This window comes from Bombus huntii, chromosome 4, assembly GCF_024542735.1.
Source record: "Bombus huntii isolate Logan2020A chromosome 4, iyBomHunt1.1, whole genome shotgun sequence".
Taxonomy (NCBI): Eukaryota; Metazoa; Arthropoda; class Insecta; order Hymenoptera; family Apidae; genus Bombus; species Bombus huntii.
Window position 1 is genome coordinate 10,445,551 of NC_066241.1, and position 21,849 is coordinate 10,467,399.

A 21,849-nucleotide genomic window follows, 5' to 3' on the forward strand; every position below is an offset into this window, starting at 1 on the left:
TAATACGATATATTGAATTACTGCAATCGTTGGGTATAATTTGATTGAAAACTTAATATATACGATACATACAATTTTTAAAAACATGATTTCTGAAAATTGAATGAATAACATTTAAATTAACATTTAAAAATTATGTGAACCATGTGGAGTGATATTTTTTAGAAATTGTGGAAAATTATTATATAACTTATTAGGAATTATGACAAATATAATATTGTATACGTTATCCCACAATATATAGGATATTTACATTGAACTCGACTATTAAAAGTTACTCTTAAATCGTTTGTTGTATAGAAAAATGCTTCACATAAAAATTGAAAGAAACATATATGTTTGGAAATATATGATTTTTTAACATTATATTATATTATATATTATATATTTATATATATATTATATTATATTATATATATTATATATATATTATATATATATTATATTATATATTTAATATTATATTAGTCGGTGCAACTCATAATTTCTTACAAACAGATATTGAACTATTTGTACTAAATATCTATTAGTTCAAGAGATATAATTTTACTTCAATATTGCGATATGGTATTCAATTTCGAAAAAAGACTCCAGATAACACGTAATCAATGAATATAATTAAATTTCAACTAATTATTGATTGGATAATGTGGATATATTGAAGTTCCACCGAGATTACTAGAATAAATATTTTTTTGGCACTATCAGATTTTTTATAAAGTTGTTTGAGAAACGAAGGTCGTAAAAAACAATATGTACTACCTTTAACGACTTTTTTCCGACAGATCAACGGACTTTTAAAGAAGTACTAAACAGTCATTTTAAAAGCCAATAAATCTCTGAATTCAAGTTAAAAATCGTACTGCAGAATATTAATTTTAAGAAAGTAAATGTTGTACTATAAGGATCACTTCACAAGATTGAAATCAAAATATCAGCTGAACTAATTATTTTTAAATATAAGTAGCTTAATCTTTTTTAGAGGAAATGGCAAGATACATAGGATGGATTAATAGATTAGAGAATATTTACATGATTCTATTCCAATTAAACTTTGTTCTTTAATGTCCCCTATATGCTAATAACATCAAGTTATTTCCGAAACCATTTAATTTTTAAGATATATTTTTATATATATAATACACGACTTCATAAGTGGTTGAGTTAGGTGACGACTCACCCTATATAATATACGATGCAACTTCAATATTTACACATTCTAAATATTTATTTCTGAATCTTTTATATGAATCATAAATCAAATTGATATAACATTTTATTCCTATTATGAAAATTTGTTGTAAAAATATCTCTTAACCTGTTATTTAAGTTCTTTTATTTATATTTTATTATATTTCATTTCTTATATTAAGTATGTTTATATTCAGTGGTTATTAACTTCTATACTTTATCTACGGATTAAATTGTATTTATGACTTCTTCTAGGCTCACGATTAGTAAACTCGTTATTAAATAGAAAATAACATTTTTTGGGTAAGAGTTTTGGGTAAAGAATATTTAAAAAATATTATTTCATTTGCTATATAAAAAGTTCATATTATATTATATATATTTTGAAATGTTCCATACTATCTAATGTTACGTGAATATCTCGAAGATAAACATCTAAAAGTATGAAATTAACTTTAGCTGAAGAGCATAACATAGTATTGTTGCATAACTATTTTGAAATGTTTTCTCTGTATTGCCGCCGTCTATAAACCTTCGTGATTTAAAAATTATGTATATGTATAGTTTTTAAATTATTTACATATTGTAGTCACCAAATACTGAGTAGATATTATAGAAAGCATATAATTGATAGTACTATTTTATAGAATTAATATATTTTTTTCGCTTGTTAACTTTTAACTTTTAAAACTAACTTTAACTTTTTAAACAATTCTTTTTACAACTTTTAACGATAGGGATTTAGGTCCCTGCGTAAAAATATTCCACTTGAATTATAACGAAACGCAAGAGCAGTTTCAAATATAGGAATAATAAAATTGAAAGTGATCTTGCGTAATACTGACAGGCACGTTCAACGTTATATATGTACGTGTAGCTCGCAATTACCATTTATTCGATGTCAAGAAAAAACAGGAGAACGTTATACAGACATATGTGCATAAATTCGCTTATATGTATGAGAAAACATATACATTTACGCGAAAAAGGATATTAAGTATTTCACATTGTTTCTTTATACTTATACAGGTGCATCGAATAAATGCAAATATAACACTCTTAAATGTACATGGTATGAAGTATGTACATATATACATACACGCGTTTGGCATTGGTCCATAATAGATATATCATGTTCCTTTTCTTACGCTGTACATTAAAATTTCGCATTGTATGCTTAAAAGTCGTGACATACACGAATAAACGTAAAAATGCTTTCAACAGAATGACATAATTTTTATCGACAGAATTGGTCAACAAGTAGTATCAAAATAGCAAGATCATCTTACTTGTGTTCCAAATTTTTGACAAACTTGTCAAATTTAAAACAACGAAAAGAACAGAGATGGGATGTATTTTTAATTTTAGTTAGTCACTTGTTAATTTTTCATCTTATTTTTTGATTGGGGAGCGGACATTTATATACAATGATTTAATTTAATCATTTCAGTTCATTTAACTTAAGATATATTTAAGAAATATTACTATTAATATTCTATTATTATAAATATTAATATTCTAGTATTTACATATTTTGTAAATTTATATAAATTATATTGATGGGAATGCATGATTATTTATATTTATTATTACCTATAATTTAAATATGTAGAAAATTCAAAGTTAGCCTGCTTTATCTCTTATTAGTTTATTTAATTTTATTTAAAACGTAGATGCATATCATTTTTTGATAAAATTATTACATATATTGTAGGTGCATGTTTTGAAAATTATGTATTGAAAAATTTAATTTTGTATCTTAAAAAGAAGATTGGACATCCTCCGATATAACATATTTTATTTTTTATTGAAAGTTTTTCATCGACGACTGTTATGATCTTTTTTTAGTTCCAATCATATTACTTATAGGTCTACACATATCTTGGTAGCTACTTAAACTGAAATACTAATGTGAACTCAGTGAATTACATACGTTTATTTGTATGTATACGTGGAATGTGTACATTTGTTTTCATAATTCTCAGATATATAATAATACTTCTCTTATTTTATTTCTACTTTAAAAGATATTACAGTCCCAAATAGATTAACAATTTTACATATGTATTTACTATTTTTTACATTTTCTTGAAATCATCGAAAAATCCTTTCATAAATTTTCTTAAATTTATCATTAAAGTTACATAAAGCCTATTTTGCAGGATCTATATAAATTCGTAAAATCTATTACTATTTTCTAATTTCGACGTCTTGTCGTAAAATTATTCGGTTACTTTTTCACACTGACGGAATCGAGAGAGATCGGTTCGTTTCGGACAGAATCGGCTCGCTTCGCTCGAACGAACATCGCGGTACCAACACGAGTCGAGAATTTGAAGCCAGGACTCTCGTTGCCTGCTGTGCCTTTTCTCTTTCATCGTATGTTTCTTTTTCCCTCTCTCTTTCTCCTTCCTTTCGTCATCGGTGCCTCTCTTTTTCTTGCCATTCCACCATTTCCCTTGTTCACCGTGCCCCTTCTTGCATTCGTTCGTTCGTTCGTTCGTTACGTTGCCTAGCCCTGGGAATGCGCGGTCTCTCTTTCTCTCTGTTTCTCCAACGTGCCTGTTTGCTCGCTCGCTCTTTCGGTTTCTCTCTCTCGTTCCATCTCTGTTTCACTTGCTCATGCGTCTTATTGACCCGGACCCGGTTCTCTTCTCCTCTCTCTCTCGATTTGCCGGGTTACCTCCGACTCACCCGCCTCTTGATTGGGGGTTGAGTGGGAAGAAAGGAAGCCCGACGTACAAATCCTATGATATACATTTTCATTTTGTCTTGTCTGTGCGCAATTTTAAAAAATCGGAATTCCAAAAGCTTGCGCAATTTCACGTTGCTCCTTACGCGTTAGAAATTTCTCGTGGAGGTTCAGGTTCGCCGTTTAACAACGTTGCACAGCGATCGTTCCCACGATACGTTTCCATATTAATAGATTTGATCTTTCTTCTGATAACAGCTAGAAATTACGGGGTATGCGTTGGCTATGGGGTACGAGTTTATAGAGTACATATATGCTAGGAATTGCATTCCATATGTGGCATGACAGTTTGTGTTTCGTTTGAATAAGTTCAGTATATATGTAAAACGTTGTAACCATACTTTTTGAAATACTATTCTAAATAATGAAAGGAAGATAATTAACGCACTGAAAGATTTACTTATTATCGTAATCATTAAAAGTTAATTATGTTTCTATAGAAACATGATTTGTTAGTATAAAGCATTGTCCCTGGAATTGTTAGGAGTAATATTTATTACATTTTATCTTACGAAGACGAACGAGAAAGTATACATATTTAAACTTTCCAATTTTTCATCGGATTTTCAAAAATATGTAAAATTTTTAAATTAGGTACATTTTATAAAACCTAACGAATTTGTAGTAGAAAATGTACAACTTAACATTGATTTATTAAACAACGAGGGTGCTTCGATATTAATAAACTATTACATTCATATATATGTAATGTGCATATTTCAAGCCTTTAAAGAGATGGATATACTAAAGGAAAGCATAATTTCGTTAAATCTAAAAAAATTGTAAAAGATGTTCCGCGTTTTGTTTTCTTGGAAATTTTAAAAAGTTCTTCCGTATCGACTGACAAGTGACACGAAGTGAGAGTTCTTCGGTCGGTAAAGCCGACTTGACACGCAGGAAAAAGGGTGCGCGAAAAGCAGGAAGTACCAATGTGGAGCAAATTCCAGTGACCGTAGCAGTGTAACGAAACTAAGAAGGGTAAAAAAAGGCGCGAGAAGAAAGAGCGCACGGCGACAAGTCAGAGTTGGTGTGTCTTCCTCTCCCTTTCGCTCTCTTTCTCTGCCTAAAAGTTGACCTCGAGTTTCAAGGGTAGAGAAGGGTTTGCAGTCGTTTGCCCCTCTACCTTACCGGGGACTACGAGCCATGGCTCTCGAATTCTCTACGAACGGAAGAGAGAAAGCGACGTTGCCTCGATGTCAGTAGTGGTAGACTCCCGCCATCCCCACCACTGCAGAAATGTAGTTCGATTGGTCGGCGTACTCGGGTTTTCCTTTGTGAGCGGGCGGGTGAAAGCGTGGCTTGGCAACGCTGTACGAGTTCGCCGGCGTCCGCTGGAAGGAAGGCTAAGCTCGTGCAAGTGGAAAAAAGACAGAGGAACGCGGAGAAAGAGACAAACAGACAAGTAGTGAGTGAGACTTCGGGTCGGTGTGGAAGGGGATCGGGTTGGAGAAAGAGAAAGAGAGAATATACAAGCGTCCAGCCAGCCCGTCCTCGCCAGGTTCGCCCTCTGTGTGTGCGGCATCGCGTGTAGAGTCGGTGGCGAGAGAAGCAATCCGCGCGTAAGCTTCTCCATGTGAAAAAGCTATTACGCGTTCCACTACCACTGTGCAACAGCCAACATCGGTGTGTATATACACGTAAAAGAAGCATTGCGTCTCTATGCGAGCGTGGTGTCGCATAGAGTGCGTAATTAGCACCGTGTGTACGAGCAAGTAGAGAGAAGAGGCCGTCACGTTTTCGAGGGAAGAAAAGGGCAATATAGATATATATATATATATGTATATATATATATATACTATGTATTTTTCGTAAGGGGAACAATAGTGCACGCATAAATGAACGAAGATACATACTTATTATTAAATATCATTATCGGTGACTTCGAAAAGAAACGTTGTGTCTCTCGAATGAAAGGCTCTATGAGTACTTAGGGGAGGGAAGAAAAGGGAAAGAGAGAAAGAGAAGGAGAGCGAAGAGAGAAGAGACGGCAAGAGAAAGAGGGAGAAAAAGAGAGACGGAGAGACGCGGCAGTGTATCTGTCGATGGTGGGGAGACAGAGGGAAAAAGAAAGAGCTAGAAGGGGAGAGAGAGCGCCCTCCCCTACCCACCCGCCCGCCCTCCTCCTCTACCCGCCATACCTACTCACGGAGCTAACGAACGGTTGAGCGTAGCGTCGAGTAGACCGCATCCCAAGTATAACGTACGTATTCACGAGGACCTCCTCTATACATCGTCGTGGAAAAAGCAGCGTGTATGAAGCCGCTTGTGCTACCAGGAGTACTAGTAGTGATCGTGTAGTGCGCCGGCTGGACAAGAGAAACGTGGTGTGACAGTGAGAACACAGTAGCGCGTGCGGTGCGTGTCGCGCGATACACGACGGTCACGAACAGGATCCCGTACGAATGTGAGGGTGCGTGTGCGTACATGTGTGTGTGCGTGTAGAGAGGTATACTTTGTCGGTGGTGTGAGAGCAAGCGAGCGAGTGCGTGCGCGCGCGCACAGCGTTCGCGTGCGTATGTGTGCATGTCCTGTATGAGGGAGACAGAGGAGCGTATGTGTGGTGTATGAGTGCGTGTCGTGTAATTTCTTCGTGCATCCTCTTCTTTTCCTTGGTTGGTGGTACCGTTTGTGGTAAACGAGGCCGAAGTGACAGACAGACCGTCCGCGTGTACGATATGTCGGAACACCACCGCGTTGCCGGTGGCTGGGGCACAGCGAGCCCAGGAAGCCGCGAGGATGCCTCCGGTGGTACCGCCTGGTGGCCTTCGGGTTTAAACGCCGTATCTGCCGAACAACAACAGCAACAACAGCAGCAACAGCAACAACAGCAGAATTTACATCAACACCTGATGAATCAACAGCAGCAGCAGCTAACGCAACAACAGCAAGCACAGCAACAGCATCATCAGGATATCGTTAGGAGTACCGCTGCCGCTACCCAGCAGCTTTTCTCCTACAAGATGGCCTCCAGCTTTCAGAATCCAGCCACCACGGGCACACAGTCGAATCCCGTCTCGACGTCTACGCCGGTTGGCTCCTGCATGAGGGGAGGCTATGATTATAGATTAGGAACGGGGCCCGGAACAGGCGGAGGTGTACCTGGTACACCTTCCGCACCACCGCCTGGCGTACAGTGGTGGTACCCAGGTGGAGTTATGGACGCCGGCCAGAACAACCTGCATCAGCAATTGCAGGGCCAACAACAGCAGCACCTCTCGCCCATTACCACACAAACGTCCACGCCCCCCGTTATGTCCCCGGTATGTTGCGACCACGATCGACCCCCTTTATGCTTCCTCTTTTTCTCGTTATTGCCTGCTTTTTAATTTCATACAAGTATATTCTATTGTTTTTTTCACCCTATACATCATTACATTTACATACATTTATATATATATTTTTCGCTTACTTCTATTTGCGCGGGATTCTTTTATGCACTTGGAAGAAAAGCGGCTGAGATACGGTCTTTTAATATTTCTTGACAATCAGTTTCGTATCGCTTTTTAACCGATAGGTTTAACATCTCTCTCATTCTAACTTATTAAATATGTTGCGGTTTCTTTCAAAAAGTTGCACTTCTGTTGCATCTCGTTCTTCAACTACCTTTTTTCTGTTCTTTTTTCGTAGATAAAGCGAGAAATCTATTAGTGGTTTGTTAGTAACTATGCGAAACACTGAAAAGAAAAGTACTTTTTTCTAGTGTTTTACGCTTAGTGATATAGAATAATACTTGTAACAAATACACGAGTTGTACAGTTTCTCTCTTTTGTTTTGAGAAGAACTGACGAAAAGAAGAAAATCGATTTCGACTAGTTGGGCAAGCATCACTATTTCATTCTGTCTGTGAACCGAAGAGAAAGAGTACAGTAAAGAGCATAATTACAGTAATTATGATAACACGTGACTGAACGTCAATTTCTCCTTAGCCGTGTAATATCTTCATAAAGACATGCTTTAATATGCGAGAATAATTCTAAGAATTTTGAACTCTTGTTATTCTGTTTGTCTCGGCTGTAAAAGTTTAAATGGTCGTCATTGTGATGGTTATACTTTGACACGAACGACGTTTTGAATCATTATACCCGTAGCTATGTCGTCGAGCTGTTTATCTCGACGTTATTAAGGGAAAGCACTTAGTAGGAAATAATCAGATGGATTTATACTTCATTTCAAATATCCAACAATTGGATTAGCAAGGGCAATACGTTCGAAAATATTCTTTATTTTTATTTTGTTAATTCTTTATCTTTTATATTCTATTGAAATTGCCGATAAATCGCTATTTTCATTAAGAAAAATTTCATCAGTTGACAAAACATGTCGACGATCGATGATAATCGACTCAAATTAGTCATGAATTTTCGGCTCTATTTGCGTTGAAAAAATCTTAATAACTGATTCTATCGTGCTTGCTTTCGTACTACCGTCTGCGTTTCATCCTGACTCGCGTCTCTTGCCCCACCGACCGTTGTCCGCTATTGATTCCGGGTTTCGTGCGGCCTTCTTCGTACGTACGTTCGTACAGCGGCTCTTGCCGTGCCGGTTCCCTTCTTTTTTTTTCGATTCCTCTGATCGAAGTGTTTTAGGCATTCACGATTGGAAATAGAAATTCCGATTGATCGACGTTCCTTTGATAAGGAATCATTTTGTTCTTAGTTTGCTTTTTTCATTTTAACGCAACAAAATTCTATTTTATAGAATTTTCAAATGTTTCTTCTTTAGACTTTTCTTCATTTATTCATGACTGTATTTTATTGGATTTTTTGTCAGATATTTTAATTACTTGAAATATTTTGACCATATATGAATACTTTTTCGTAATACCTATTTAAAAATTCCTATTTTTTCAAAGAGTTTCTGGACGATTTGATCGTCCTGGTTGAAGCTTTAATCGTCAGTAGATAGAAAAAAATTCTAATTCACAGCGTCATTTCTTTGATACAAAGAGGCGCCACTTTTTAATTGGTTTCGTTGATTAAATATGAAATGAAGAATTTTATTTTTCAGAGATTCTGAGTGATTGAAAACTTTTTTAGTCGTTTCCTTTATTCGTATATTTATTATTAATAAGTAAAAGAAGCTCCGAGCAATCGTATGTCCGATATTGAAAAATATTCGCATTGGAATTGATTTTGTGAATCAAATATAAAATTCATATCTCCGTATTGTTGGTTCGTGTTTTATTCATTTATGTTGGAAAAAAGAAATTTAGATTCTTTTCGATAAAAGTTAGGCAATTTTCCGCTTTATTTATAAAATAAAGTGACGAAATTATAGTCATTTTTTCCTCATGAATTTCCTAAAGTTAGTGTCTGTTCGAAGGTTGGTTGAGCACAAAAGAGTAATTCTACTTTTCAATGATGTTAAAAGTATAAAATTCTGTTTCGTGAATACTGTTCTTCATCTTCTATTTTACTGGATTTTATGATTGCAGTTATTCAAGTATATTATTACATTTTCTGTACACAAGTTCGTGTTAAATTTACAGAAAAATATTCAAGAATATTCAGCTTTTCAATTCTTCTAACGATAAATTAAACTCTATTTCAACCCTGTAAAGTTTCAGGATACTTCAAAATTTCAGAAGGATTATGTTTCATATTTTAATATGATCTTTCATATTAAACTCTAACACGTACATAATATATATATATATATAATAGATATATATATATATAATAGATAAATGCATAAATACATAATATGCCATGGATATAAATTATAAATCCCTAAGGAAAAATAAAAGTAATACTAGCAATATTGAATCTGGGTATTCCAATATTTTCGAGAAATTACAAAATCCTTCGAATACTTTTAGTTATTTCTCCACGATATTGGATATACTGGTTCTATAATTGTCTGATTTTTGTCCTAATTTCAGCAAGTTTTAATTCATGTATATGTTCTAGTCTAATTAGAGATGAGCCGCACGTGTTTAATAATACAATTTGATATCTGTACTGCGTATCTTTTAACGGCAAAATTAATTGCCGGTTTATGAATTATTTAACGTTTGGCAAGCAAAAAATACACGTTAATCAGACTGTTTCAAATCATAATATCATTTTTTGTGCATATTTTAACAGTAGAGTTACAAGCATAGATTGTACAATGATAAACGTGTGTCAGTACAAATGTTCACATATTGTAAAGTTGTCCTATGACAAGTTCAAATTTAGCGAGATGTCAACAAGTCACTGTTGAATCTCTTACATACGTGATGCACTAGGAATAGGTTCCTTTCGTTGTACTTAATGTAAATATACATGTTACAATATTTCTTCAGAGCACTTAGTTTGAAGCATGAAATGATTATCTTGAAATAATTTTGAAAAGAATATGGTTAAAAATGCTTTTATTCAAAAATATGGTATGAGACACTGTATTATAATAGATATGAAACACATAAACTTATTCATTTGAAATTATTACTTCCACACTAATCTTTATTAATCTAGAATCGCGCGATATTCACAATATGAGTTATTAACACATTACTGATGAAACACATAAAATTATTACATCGCTACAACTTTTTATTGCTCCGGAATCGCAATGTTAGAGAATGTCGGTTAAGAATGTCTGTCTTTAAAAATACCGTGTTTTTTCCCCGAGATTCCAATAAAGAGCATTCAATATCGCGGAGCATTGAAAACGTATTTGGAGCAATATTAAAAGCAGAGCTCGAATGAAAGTTAAGATTAAAGTCTCTGTATCTATCAGATGGAGAGAAAGTCAGAAAGTGGCCCGAAAATTTAAGATTACAGTGATAGAGGTAAATGGAGGAAATAAACTTACGTTCTTTCTCCTTGGATAAAATGTTGAACGTATCGTTATTCAAGAAAACCTTCTTTGCAATTTTCTCTTTGCGAAAAGAAAAGATTGGAACTATTGATTCGATTATGCGTACATTTCATAAAATAATAAACGATATTCGTTCAGAAATATTGCGACTTCTACGTTATAGATTTTACCAAAACAGTAAAAGTTATTTCGAGGGGAATTTAAAAAATGAACATAAAATTTATTTTGTATATAAATATATGTATGAAATATACAAACATACATTTTTCAAGGGTTTTTAAAACTCCAAAAGATATCTCTATTGCATTTAGGATCTTGGAATTTTTTATAATTTCGTTCCGTTGAATTTTACTTTACAATAAACTTAGAAGTTGATCCTCTTAGTTGTTCCGACCGCTTTTCGATATCAGGGAACAAACGATGCTCCGATTTTATCAATAAAATAGTTTGAGCTATGGGATATTTGAAATGCCACCATATTCGGTGATATGTTTGGACATAAATTTGTAACAGTAATCAATTTTCGATGAAACTTTAGGTAGTGATTCAAAATGGTTTATGTATCAAATCTTTATATAATATGTTTCTATTGTACGAATGTGATTACACGCAGGATTTACTGAAACATTATAACTGTAAACGATAGTTGCAAACATCGTAAAACAGTATCATAAATGAGAAACCGGTATTAACAGTAATAAATGATTCCTTAATCTCCAACGAAGATACATTGAAGAACGTTTAAATATGGAAAAATATTTCCATTATTTTTAATGTTTGATTAATTCCTGAGATCGGTTGAGATCTTATATTCCTTGACAACGTGTTTTAGTTATAGCAATATAAAGTTTCGAATAGTGGGTCGAGTGGTTTATATTATTCTTAACTCTGATTTATATTGTAATACTTGTTCCAACCAGTAAAAAGAAACAAGAATTTATATATGTCTGCAACAATTCTTTCGTATTTTTTTCAAACTTGAGAATATTTTTAATAACAGAACAACACAACAGATTGTTTCGAAATTGATCCAGTGTGACGTAGTAGCGTTAGGAGGAATTCAATCTTTATAACATATGGCATAATTTTTGCAGTTCAAAATGATGTACATATAATGAATTCTTATTTTTCAGATATTGCAGATGAAAGTATTGTTACATTTTTAACATTTTGATCGAATTTTGTCAGATTATCTTAAACATAATTACAGAACATTATTTTTTTGCAAAGGAAATGAAATGCAGCAATGAAGAATACATATTGCACGATTATTCATGAAATGCATATTAGTTCGCATATTTTATCATTACAGAAATCTTAGAACATTTGATTGCAATTTTAGAATTTAAAAAAGATTAGAAGTAAATTAAATTTTAGTTTTCTTCAGAATCATATCCTTTTGGTGAAATTTGTTCTTCAAGTTATCATATTATCTCTTTATCTTTCGTTTAAATAATTGAACACTTACTTGACATGTTTCCGTCAAAACGTATTAAATAACGTACACAAAGGTACAATAAAAAGTATTTACTTTTTATAAAAAGGTAAATAAAAGTACATACTTGTTAACTGGTTAGATAATTTAAGCGTATTTAAATAAATGAATAGCGTTGGAATTAATTTGTTTTAAGTTGAAAAGACATATCTCAGTAATAAGGTTTTATAATTTAAAGTGGATTCTTATCATTGAGTAAATTATACTTTTTACGAATGTTTAAAGAAAATATTTTTACTTGATCATTTATACTCGATATTTTACGAGATCACCATTTACAAATACACAAAACATAATATTAAAAACTTCGTGCAGAAATTTTTGCAATTTATTATCTCTTAATTTATTAATTATACAGAATTTTATTTTTTGTCGATATAAACTTACAGAAGAGTAGATAACTACATGAAATAAATTATTTCTACATCAATATCTTATATCTACATTGACCTTAAAGTTTATAAAAAAAGATAAGGTTTTTTTTTAAACAAAAAGTAATAACCAATAATAGTGAGGTATATGGCATAAATACAAAATTGTTTTTAAGATATCGGAAAAGATGTTAGTAATATACTGATATAAATATCGCTGTAAGCGATATATAAATTTTGTTCATAGATTTAAAATGCAGTACACATAAAAAGAATCCAATCTCCAAAATTTTCACTGATAAGTTTTAACACGATATAAATTTAAAATATGACATCAACGAAACTTAAAGTAATATATTAATAATATTAAATTAAATTAGAGTACACTCTTTCAGGAAATCTTCTCTTGAAAATCCAATGAATTGTGTTCAGTATTTCATTTTATTATCTAAATCGTCATCTTTTTTCTTCGGCAGGTATTTGTCAATTAGATAAATAATTGAACTAAATTTTAATATTAAACAAATGGGGGATATCAATTTCTGTTTGATCGTATATGTAAATATTTGTTGGGTACACGTAGTAACATGCAATCTAGAAGTAATTTTAGTTGATGCTGAAAACACGATCTCGTTTAATGAAGTTTGTACATACATCAATGTTCATTACGAACACTAACGATGTTCGCAAAATTTTAACTTTCTCGTACTATGCCGTTCGTTTCGAAAATATATTTCCAAAGTACTTATTTTTTGTTATCACAATGTAAATTATAATTCTCTTTTCCGCATAATAAGCATCGCTAATGAAATTAGTATATTGTGATGTCATGTAGTAAAGTTAAGTACTCTTTATTCATCTTTTTGTTTTATCATTTACCATTCTCATTTTACTGAAAACTGTAAAAGACATACAATATAATATAAGCATGGTCTTTATTACAACAATTCTTCTTTTTGTACTGTTATTCATAGAGAATGCATACAAGTCTGTTCTGCTATATTTTGTGGGTTTCATACTCAGAGAAAGGAAAATAATTTACTCTTCGATAGGTATATTACATTAAATACATTACAAGATATTCCATATAAGTATAATGATCAAATGAATTATGATATTCTCACATTAGATGCATTTTTTGTTTCTATTTTCAACCACAATGAAATTGTAGTTTAAAATAGATACTGTAACTTTATAATAATAATACGCAGTATGATATTAACAGTAGTATAATATTATACTGTTTAATACCCGATAAATAGTACACGATAATAATTGCTTAGTTGCCGACTAGCCTGTTGCCAATTCATTGCTATCTATAACTGTACGATATTAATAAATTATTTAGAATAATTCGTTTCAACTTATATTATCACTAGGAAAATTATATTTCATTAATAAACTTGGAACAAAATATTGACTTGCAGAACACTATTTAAATTGTATACAAAATATTGGTGAATGTTATCTTTAACAAGAAGATAACAGTGCTAGGCATCACGCAATAAATTAATATTTTAAACTTATTTATATATTTATTCAAACATAATATGTATATGTATATTATATATTAGGTATTAGAAATGATATTCATGACAATTATGCTTATTAATACAATGTATTATACAATCATCATATATTATATTATGTCATGAAGGAATTTTGTTTCCTGTACACATAGTGTTTTAAACAGCTAGCTTCTAGAATTATAACATAGCTGCACGCAATACTATTATGCGCCTGGTATTATTTTCGTCTACGAAGCAATGCTTTGCACGCAGGGAGAAAATCTGATTAGAAATAAAAAAAACTTTATTTTCCAGAATCCCTTTACTAGATTCCGGATTCGTACATTAGAGATAAAAAGGTCATTACCAATATATTGCACGTTATAGTAGTAATGGGTAAAATTAACATGTAGATACGTCTCGATATGGACTAATTATTCGATATCTTTTAACAATTATTCAGACAGATTCTGGCTTTGGATGAGAGTATCGAAGAAGTTTCAAAGCTAATTTGAATAATATTCGCTGGAAAACACATCTTTAGAGGCGGCTTCTGGTCTATTCAAACATTTGGCAATCCAATACAGTATTCATACCTGTATATTATGTTTAGAGTAGAGTTTATCACAATGTGAAACAAAAGAGAATTGTACGCATCACAAAATATGCTGGCTCGAATCTTGTAACTTTGAGCCAATCTACATTACCAATTCGATACGATAATTAATCAATTTCTGCAAGAGAAAGAGAAAAAGAAGAATAGCAATTTTTTTAGTCTGTTCGTTTTGCGTTAAAAATAAAACGCTAGCGAATTCTTCCTTTTTTCAAATATTCGTTAAACGAGAGTTAAGAGGACACTGATAATTGCCACCGTGTTTTTAATAATGATTCTTTTATTGCAGCACCAGATACAGCAGTTACCGCAGCAGAATAATCTCCAGCAAAATAACGCTCAGAGTTTACAACAACGAGACAATATGCCGAGAGGAAAGGATTCGAAGCCAAGAGGACGGATGACCGCATACGCGTTCTTCGTGCAAACATGTCGTCAAGAACATAAAAAGAAACACCCCGAGGAAAAGATTGTCTTTCGAGAATTCTCTAAAAAGTGTGCAATGAGGTGGAAGGTAAGAGACATTAAAATATTTCTAGAACTTCATCCACTTGAGATATAATTAAAATTCTATCGTTTTACATCCAAATTAATAATAATGAAATTATAAAAGCATGTTACACATTTTATAGAATAAAATATGTGAGTCTTTCAGAAGTACACGTTAACCAATTCTATAAATTGAAAAGTACAGAAAAGTGACGATGTTACAAACAGTTCTTCAAATACACCTTAGAATTTACCATTATTTATGTTATTTTTCATCATAATGAACTTATGGAAGTAAGTCATTTGTTCTTTGAGAATTGAATATTAATTAATCGTGTGTTATGAAATTAAGAAATTAATAAAAAATGAAGTTGTTTAGTTTCGTTTCTGAGAGGCTCATGTAAAAAGTTTATCGTTAATAACCAGAACTTACAGATTGTTTTTTGTTTTAAATAATATTCGTTTGATTTAAAGTTTGATAATTTAGAAAACTGAAGTAAATTTATGGTTAAGCAAGATAAAGGGTTTTACAGAAATAAAGGAAAAAAGATCAAAATTCAGACAACAAACTTACCAGAAAGATTTAATCAATGAAAATAGTATGTACATATAAGCAAAAATTATTGTCGTGCACTTATTTATATTTTTAGAATTATTTATCAAAATTTTTCACTGTAGGATAGCATGTGTGTTATAATTAATATGTGTTTAGTTCATTAATTATAATAATATTAACACAAGACTAATAATGCTAATAAATTATAATGTAATAATTATTACAGTTACATTAGTTACAATCTATTATTTTTGCATTATTCTGCATATTGTAAAATGAAGTATAATTTCCGAACTTCACAGCACTTACGTCTTTGTGGAAGTTATATTTTCAGAAACTGATTTAATTACCAGATATATATCTAGCAGCATAATTCTACATATTTTATGTAATTCTATAATTGAATAATGTGGCTTATAAAATCGAGATTTTTACATTAATATAAAGAGCACGATATATATTTTGTGATATATAATGAAATAATACACATATAGGAACAAAACATCAGAAGAATATATTTTATATAGACATTTTGCCGACATAAATATACAATAAAGAAACACAAACATATTTAAACAAGATTAATAAGAATACATAAGATGTAAAAGTATGATATTTGCTAGTGCGCATAATACTAAACTTCGAACGAAAAAAACTCTGATTGGATTTAGAATATATATTTCTAATGAAACTTCTTTACACTGTTTTAAGATATAAGTAACTATAATTAGTTCGTTAAACATGTTTCAGGAAATAATAATAATTCCTAGCGTTGTTCGCCGGAGTAAAAGTGTAACTAATTTAAGTAGTAATTTACAGTTAACTGACCTCATCTGGAAGTTGCTATACGTTGATTTCTTTGAAGATAACTTGTCCGTATCTTTTTATACATAAGGCAAGCTCCCACAGAATCATTTTGAGTGCATAAAGTTTTACAACAAACTGATAATAGTACAAGCTTTAAAAAAGAAATTATTTATGAAGTTACTAAAAAATATCTTAACTAATAAAGGAAAGAATTCTTGTAGGAAAATATTTTATATAAATATTTTGCAAATAAGTGTATGTATTTCTTTTATGAATGAAGAATGTTATAGGTAGTTAGACGTTGATTTCAATGAATGAAATTCTTGTTTGATCGATACACAGTAATGAAATATTTCGATGAAATTATTTTTTTATAATACGAAGTATTGAAATGTTTTAGTGAAGCCATTTTTTTATAATACACCATCGATATTATACTTCTATAATTCTTGATTATATTTGTCTATGTAAACTTCTAGTCAGAAAAGTAGTTTTAAAATGGACAGATCAGGAATATTTCGGATTAACGGTTAATCATATACCTGCTACTACCCGGGATCTTGTCATGAGTTTGATTAGAAACGGGACCGGTTTACAACTCGTTGTTCCTTAGAGTTCGTCCCTTATATTGTATAGTATGCATCATGTCATAAAACTAATAATATGCCAATCACATGGCTGTCCTTTAATTTTTTAAATCGTTTACTTGAATTTTCTCTTATTCGTTAAAAATATTGTAAAATATACTATAAAATTCGCAGTTAAAATCTACTAACAGGTAATAAGGTTGTTAGCCTTTTTGACAAATTTTGGATTAAAATTAATTTTCCCTTGAATTTTGTCTAACACAGGTATAGGTAAATACGGGTCAGAATTATTACTATTAGAATTACTATAAAACACGTAAATGCGAATCGTATCTTCCATTAGGAAATAATTTTGTTTTACCAATTATTTATATTTTGTATAATACTTATAAAACTACTGTGCAAAATGTGTATAATAAAAGTGCGATTAGAAAGCTGCAAGCGAATAAAATGTATCAATTTGAAATTGATTTACATTTTAGAAAATATTTTCACGTAATGTCTGTCACGATTACTTACTGTTTGATAAATATCTATAAAATAACATGTAATATTACTTATCGCAAACTTTTCGGTACGTTAAGAAGTTCAGATATATTTTTCGGTAGAAGAAGTTTTGCAAATGTGAAACAACGTCACTTTGAACAGGTGCTACTCCAACATCTGGTCATCCTACCCCTCGAAAAGGGAGAGACACTTTCTGCACGCTCCTCTTTTAGATTACAGACCAGATGGTCTTTACGATTAAAGACATTGACCTCCTATTATCTTACTAAAATGTTGGCCTCAGCAGCTGTAAAATTTTTAAATGTTCTTCCACGAACTATACGTTTTCAAGTATATTTTTGAGCGCAGAAGGCTGGTTACATATATATAATTATATTATATACATTTTTGCACCTTCAATTCTTCTATGGATATATAAACATTCATAATCTACTTATTATTAGGTATTCTCCTACTTAACAATATTTTAATTACTCGCCATATTAGCGTTTTTCCTTTTTAATAAAATATGTCATCTTCACGATCCCGATTCTCGTACCTCGTCATAAATGATTATAACAACAAAGACGATAAAAATATATTCAGGTTCTGTCAGTATTTGCAACGTGTAATAATATAATTATTATCTATTACTGTTCATTCTAATTTTTTAGTTACAAGGATTAAATATCTCTGATCTTCCTCAATAATATTAAAAAAATATTAATCCGAATATTAAGTAATTTATATACATTTATATAAATAATATAGATCAGTTGTTAATTTTTATTAATACTTTTCACAATTATTGCACTTTTATATATTATCAAATTATGTTTACATTTTATAGCATTGCGTACATATATAAATGTGTAAACCAGTAAATGTATTATAGTTATAATTATTTTATGTAAATTATAAATTTAGTGTCACACAAGTATGTTTCTTATAATCATAATATGTACTACATGTTTGTAGACAATGTCAGATAAAGAAAAGAAGCGTTTTCACGAAATGGCTGAAAAAGATAAAAAGAGATACGATGCAGAGATGCAAAATTATACACCACCGAAAGGAGAAAGTAAAGGCAGGGGCAAAAAACGCAAACACATCAAAGACCATAATGCTCCTAAAAGATCGCTGTAAGTAAATGTGATGAAATTATTTAATGTTCATAATGTAATAAAACGCAATTAATATATTCAGATAGTTTTTAATTATTTCTAATTATTATTTGCATTTATATTTATAAAACTATAATTTGTGTATGTATGCGCATGTAATAATGATATTACGTTTTATTCAATAGATCTGCCTTTTTCTGGTTCTGCAATGATGAACGTGGAAAGGTGAAAATGCTAAATCCTGAGTTTGGTGTAGGTGATATTGCTAAGGAACTTGGTAAAAAGTGGTCAGATGCAGATCCTGAAACCAAATCGAAATATGAGGCTATGGCGGAAAAGGATAAGGCTCGATATGAAAGAGTATGTATAACATAATTATATATGATTCAAACAAATTATTAGGTATTTTTTATTGTATTATTAAATATTAAATATATCTTATATTTAGCATTTAAACTACAGTATGTACGAATATATTCACAATGTTTGTAATAATTTATGTGAACTCGATATATATTATGTTTTGTTATTTAGGAAATGACTGCGTACAAAAAGAAAATGAAAGATGGTGCACCTGTAGTAGGAGTTCCAGCAAATACTGTAAAAAGTGACAGTGAAGAAGAGTATAAAGAAGATGATGAATAGCGGATGCACGACAAAATTTCATCTATCACCCCGTGTCCTTGATCCTGAAAGCATACCTCACCTACTGTACGTACCATTGATCTTAGCGTGAGCGTACTTACACCACTAGGAAAACAAATAACTAATCACCAGTCCCTGATTATTTACAATAATAATTAAATACCCGCGATTATATTAATTATTTTAAAATTGTATGTATGAGAGGTGCGAAAGAAGATCGTATGAATGACATTTGTATTTTAACATATTGATAGTAACATGTAAAATGGCGTAGGATAGCAGAATGAAAAGATATGGTGACCCTACTTTCTATCAGGTGGAAGGCGCAGGGGCTCAATCATTGTTGACATTATATTCAAACTATGTTGAAAGCTGTTGCAGCTATATAAAACTGGATACGGCGGCTCCATAGTTGGGCGGTATCATTCGAAATAATTTGGTATTTATCAGTTCAGTTCATTCGCTGCCAGTGTAAGAAGACTTATTGTATATCCTTGTACAGAATATTTCTTTAAATCAAATCTGTCGCAGGTGGGGTATGGGGCTGCTTTGTATGAATGTAATTGATTTAAGTACGTGTCGTATAGTTGTAAGTATTAGGATAAGTATATATTTTAATGCAACTTCGATTCTACATCTGCGTCAACATGTGATAGTTTCCACAGACGATGTATTCTAAACCACGAGATTGAGCCTTATAGCTTATAAGTGATCAAAATCGAAACAAGATATTTAATTCACAACTTTGTGAAATCAAAATTAGGCCGGTAACCCAGCCATGGAGCAGTAGTATTGTAAAAAATACTATACGTAAAACATATAAAACACAATTAATTCTTATTCGTAAAAACAAGGCGATTCGATTTATTTTACATAACTGATAAAAATTCGTTTTTATGTTATCTTAGTAATAATCATAATTTCAAATCTTTTATAATCGTATAAAGTAATGAATTTTTGTTCTCATTGAAATTAATGACAGTCGTTGAAGACAAACTAAAGTAGAATTATTCTTTGAGTTTTAGCAAATTGAAGTAGTCCCTGCCCTTACCATCGTCATTCTCCCTCTCATATTCATTTTCCAATAAAACGAATACGTTAAAATCCTTTCAGAATCATGTGATTCCGTTCATTGTTTAAGAAAGTAAGATAAGGCGTGTCTTGTATTGCCTCGAGTCATCTGGTGTACAGCAGGCTGTATTATAATAAATTATTGTGGTTTCTTGTAATATTAACATTCCTAGATCCTAGTGTGTACAGAATTTAATCATTGAGATTAGAGTCAACTGTGTAAGAAGCATACCAAAAAAAGCAGGCTAAGTAATGCAAATATGAATTTCGTGGCCAAGATTGGTATGCAAAATGAATATACAAGAGGCTTCTTTACAGTCAGACTGACTTGCACCTTGATTTGGCTCAGCAGGTAACCACTACTTTTTGACGTAAAAGCTTTTCATCTCCCGTGCACATTATTATGTAATGTGTGATTATATAAGCAAAACCTGTTCTAGAGGGAGCTAGAGGATGAATACTGTAAAATATGAAATTGTAATATTTTAATACTGATTTGCAGATGTGCATAATTTTAACATAGCTGGTTAAAATGAATTGTACTGATACAAAGGTATCCATTTGATGGAGATAATTAATAAAAACAGATATTGAAAATTACGGCAGAATTTTCTGTGTTATTATAGGGGAATTATAACAGTTACAAAAGAATGTTTGTTTTGTATATCTCTTAGGATAAATAAACTTTTAAAAAAATATGTGAATATGTTTCTGGTACTGCTCCGAACCTGTTTCTAAGCATGTATATGTCCGAAATATTGGATTCTCAAAGCAGTACTAGATTTAGAGTACTAACATTTATATATATATATATATATATATTTATATAAAAGTAAGTATATATAGTCTCTATTTGTTTATGATATAAAGTATTATTTTTCACGCTGCTTTCTTATAATATGGAACATGTGCATTTTACACGTTTATGCTGGTGCTATTTACATCAGAATTAGAAGTTAACTTAAAATCGGAAGTAATGTGTTAACTTATTTCATGTTATACATATTACATATTTCAACGCAGAAGGATGTTACTGTACTTTTTTATATGTATCTCATAGGTTCAAATAATTTTCTATTATTTTGTATAAGTATTACTATAGATTATAAATGTACCATTGATATAGTATTCCTAATAATAGATGAATAATTGTTACCTATAATATAAATTTTTTCATTCATAATCTACTAGAACAGTCCATTATTTCTTACCTATAATTTATGATTCAATAATGTGCATAAAACATTAATAAATGTAATAAATAATATTTATTTGATTTATAATCTTACTGTAATAAACTAGCGAACGAAATGTTTGCAAGATTTATCATTACATTTAATTATAATCAAA

At 31.2% G+C, this 21,849-nt stretch overlaps 1 protein-coding gene across 1 annotated transcript; it reads left to right on the plus strand.

Moving 5' to 3' along the window:
* Positions 1 to 4,578: 4,578 nt before the first annotated feature.
* Positions 4,579 to 21,197, plus strand: LOC126865066 (high mobility group protein DSP1-like). Its single transcript, XM_050617146.1, has 5 exons — positions 4,579 to 7,203; positions 15,024 to 15,248; positions 18,638 to 18,801; positions 18,969 to 19,143; positions 19,318 to 21,197. Exons 1-5 carry the CDS (start codon positions 6,508 to 6,510, stop codon positions 19,426 to 19,428), a joined length of 1,371 nt encoding a protein of 456 aa, XP_050473103.1. The 5' UTR covers positions 4,579 to 6,507; the 3' UTR covers positions 19,429 to 21,197.
* Positions 21,198 to 21,849: the final 652 nt, after the last annotated feature.

Excerpts from the sequence above, each read along its gene's own strand:
- LOC126865066 (XM_050617146.1), top strand. The coding sequence starts at position 6,508 with ATGAGTGCGTGTCGTGTAATTTCTTCGTGCATCCTCTTCTTTTCCTTG. Across the intron at positions 18,802-18,968 it reads AATGCTCCTAAAAGATCGCT|ATCTGCCTTTTTCTGGTTCT; the intron begins GTAAGTAAATGT and ends TTTATTCAATAG. Across the intron at positions 19,144-19,317 it reads ATAAGGCTCGATATGAAAGA|GAAATGACTGCGTACAAAAA; the intron begins GTATGTATAACA and ends TTTGTTATTTAG.